The sequence below is a fragment of the Fusarium odoratissimum genome (assembly GCF_000260195.1).
Source record: "Fusarium odoratissimum NRRL 54006 unplaced genomic scaffold supercont1.86, whole genome shotgun sequence".
Taxonomy (NCBI): Eukaryota; Fungi; Ascomycota; class Sordariomycetes; order Hypocreales; family Nectriaceae; genus Fusarium; species Fusarium odoratissimum.
Window position 1 is genome coordinate 31,286 of NW_022158750.1, and position 3,333 is coordinate 34,618.

The following is a 3,333-nucleotide window of genomic DNA, read 5'->3' on the forward strand; positions in this document are numbered from 1 at the left end:
TTTGCCCTATACGCAGGCTCTACATGGGTTTGAGGTAGAATCATCCGGTCGAATTCCAGTAGACATCTTTATTAGTCTCTTGATATTCCTCTCTCCCAAATGTGCAAGTTGCTTATGCCAAAGATGCAGTCGAGGATCTCTCACCGAAAAGGAGGCCAAAGCGGTTTAAAAATGATCTTCCTTAGCTTCGTTAACTACATAGATACCTGAGATTCTTGTCGCAGTGAGGATGACTTTTCCCTTGTTTGTGACCTCTGCCTTTCCATTTCGGAAGATAACCTCTGCACCCTTCTTCTCTAGTGCTGACATGGATAAGAGGTTAGCGTGTCCTTCTGGAACATACAGAGCGCTATTAAGGGTAACGTTATGTGACCCCTTAGGCCCTTGCATGCGGAGGCAGTATGTTCTATATCCTCCTGGCATGACTTTTGCATTTGCAATGCCGTTAATAGGTAATCTATAGTACTTTTAAAGGACTATAAAGTTCTTATGTCGGCAGAAAATATGCAAGGAGGCGCTACTATCTAAGACGTGGATCCGTTTAAGGGCCTGAGTTTAGAGGGATGCCTGGAGACCAGATAGTCCGAATAACAAGCCAATCAATCCAAGGTGACCTTAGAAGTCATTTTGCCAGAGAGCCAGTCGAGCTTGATTAGGTTAAAGGTATGCAGGAGTTGTATACGTGGCAGATTCCAGTTTATTAGTCGTCTTCTCCCTATCCTTCTCTCGACTTTGCATTTTCTGTTATTATCTCTTATAACTAGCTTTGCTATGCTCTCTTCTGAGTTCGGGGTAAAGCTTCTAGCAAGTTAACTTGTTATGCCCTTTTCTTCTACAGTGTCTATAGCATGGGGTGCCCTGGGCTACCATGGCTTTATGTGCAATCCTTGCAGTGGCTCCTCTTTGTCTGTCCTCTTCCTGAGATGCGGCAAAGATGGCCGTTTTGAACGTAATGGCCTCTTTGAGAATAATATTATGATTGTTTAGATCTCGGATAGGAAGAATGTTATAATTCTAATTGAATGCAGTGAGGAAGACTTTATAGTCTGGGCCAAGTCTGCAGAGGAACTTGTTAATAAAGTGTGGTTCCCCTATCTGGCAGATTTCATCTATCTCCAAGAGTTTAGCCCTTACTTAATAAAGCTTATTTGCGTATTCTATAACCGAATTACAAGAGTTAAGGGTGAGTTCTTAATATCTTTGGTTGAGCTCTTGGAAGATGGCGCTTCCAACGGGGCGATACCGGGTTTCAAGGTGACTGATCATACCCTGTGCTATCGGGATCCCCATGGTAAACACTTGGGCATTGTAGCTGAGTCGACTTCGAATGGCGCTGCATACTTGATCCTGGCGGCTCCTCTAGGCCTTAATCTGAGTTGCGAGATCGTTCCCCTCTGTTGGTGGTTGAGCGTTCTTAGTCAGAAGATCTCCATATCTACACATATCCAGAAGGTCGAGTATTTCTCTCTTCTAGGTCAGCCAGTAGCTGGTTTGCTCCAGCTTTGGAATGGTGCCGGAGCTGCCTACGAGGTTAAGAGATTCCTTAGAGAGGGATATAATGGATTCTCAGGGAGGCTGATAATTAAGGTACAGAGGGACAGACGGCTATCGATAATTCTTTGGTTGAGGCTTGGGGGGGAGTCTTTCCTTCATCAGGCAACATGATAATGCCGCATAGATAAGGGTTATCCGAGCCGGGTAGAGACTATCCAAAAGGTAAAATACATAGCGGTCTTAGTCATTTGTATTATTCCCGCTGTTAGGAGAAGAGATAATAATCTGAGGTCAACCATATCACAAACTACGTTTCAGGCGGTCTTGGTCTGTGAGGGCGCAGGTCACCTGACCGAGGAGCTTCAACAATCTCAGACAAAGGGACTGGTCTGGTTAGGCAAGTTTATTAGCCAGATTATAATCTGAAGTCTCTTAATTATTTGAGATTAATAATTCAAATTCGGTGTCTTAGATGGAGGGTCAAAGGGTCCTTCTGGAAAGGTTTCTAGATATATCCTGTTAGTTGATTTCCAAACTCCATGAAATATCTAATAAAGGAAAAATAGCTCCAGGTAAGCTGAATATGCATACGCAGTAGAAGGAAGCCTTTCGACTTCTTGTGCTATCTAGGAAAATTAGAAAAGAAGACAGAAAACACTCAGCTTTGCGGTTGGAGAAAAGGTAGTGCCCTCCGGGCTCATAACCTGTTGAAGTAAAAGGGTTAATTATTGTTATTGTTAGTTCTAAGTTATATATATCTAAGAGGAGCACAGCTCCTTACATAGTATCCACATCCTAGCCACCAGCAGATCGGACCACCTTAGCCATACTGTCTCAACAGGGATGTTGGACAACTTCAAGGGGAGTTTCAGTCATTTCTACATCTTAGAGCCCCTGGCCCTCAAGTATATTCAATTAAGGGGTTGGTTCTCCGGTACCCCTGCTTGTGTACTCCTGGAAGCCCCCGAATTCCCAGCCACATTGCAGTTGCTTGTGACCGCAAAAGCTCACTGGAGTTGTGGCATAGGCTCGTTCGCCTTGACGACAAATTCTTGGCCCAACAGCTAGCCGCCCGGTGACGAAGAAAGCGGCGGCGCAGTGTTCAACGTCACAGACAAATTCGAAGCTATTTCCCAAAGCCGTAGGTTCGAATGCTGTGACACCAAAAACACAAGATACCATTGACCAACCAGCAACAAAGGTACAATGAAGGGCTAGTCCTAACTAGGCTAGGCTGGACCGGTCACCATCTACAATGCCACAGCATTTCCGTCCTCGACGGATGACAGGCGCCCAATCTCAATTATACTGTTCCGCTATTCGTATGAACTGATTTCATCAGGATGCTTGCTATCATCTTTGTTTCATTTCGATCGCCTTAATGACTTCATGATGTTGCATTGTCGTGCAATGGAAATAGGACACAATGGCCTGGCCCCTGTCAAGGACATCTAGAAAAATCCGATTCGGGTCTTTCCTGTTAGCCAGCGCTTCTCGTATACTCAATGCAATGACTAGCTTCAGAGATAACAAGGACTGGTGTGACGAATGTACCACGGTACCGGCCGCACCGTTTCTGACGGAGATGCCGGTGCCGACGCGAAACGTGCGCAGTCATTTGAGCCGCCTCGTGCTACGCGTCTGATGTGGAATGCATCCGTGGTAAAGCGCGTTCAGAATACGCGAAGTGGGGGAAGGCGATGGATCACTTACCCCAAAATCAAGACCCCGCCCGCGTCATTTCACATCAGCCCCTCATCGCCTGTGTCGCCCCCATATCATCCTTACAGCAATGTGACCCTTGCAGAAGTAGAGAATAAAGGGTTTACAAGCACAAGG

The 3,333-nt window shown here is 45.7% G+C and overlaps 1 protein-coding gene across 1 annotated transcript in view; it reads right to left on the reverse strand.

The window, feature by feature from the left end:
* Window positions 1-2,409: 2,409 nt before the first annotated feature.
* The window catches only part of FOIG_16504 (uncharacterized protein), a gene marked incomplete at both ends in the record, with an annotated part of 1,266 nt that continues 342 nt past the window's right edge, over window positions 2,410-3,333 (reverse strand). Inside the window, one exon of the mRNA XM_031217965.1 lies at window positions 2,410-2,620. Within this exon, the coding sequence (XP_031052325.1) occupies window positions 2,410-2,620 (211 nt within the window). The remainder of the gene's footprint in view (window positions 2,621-3,333) is intronic.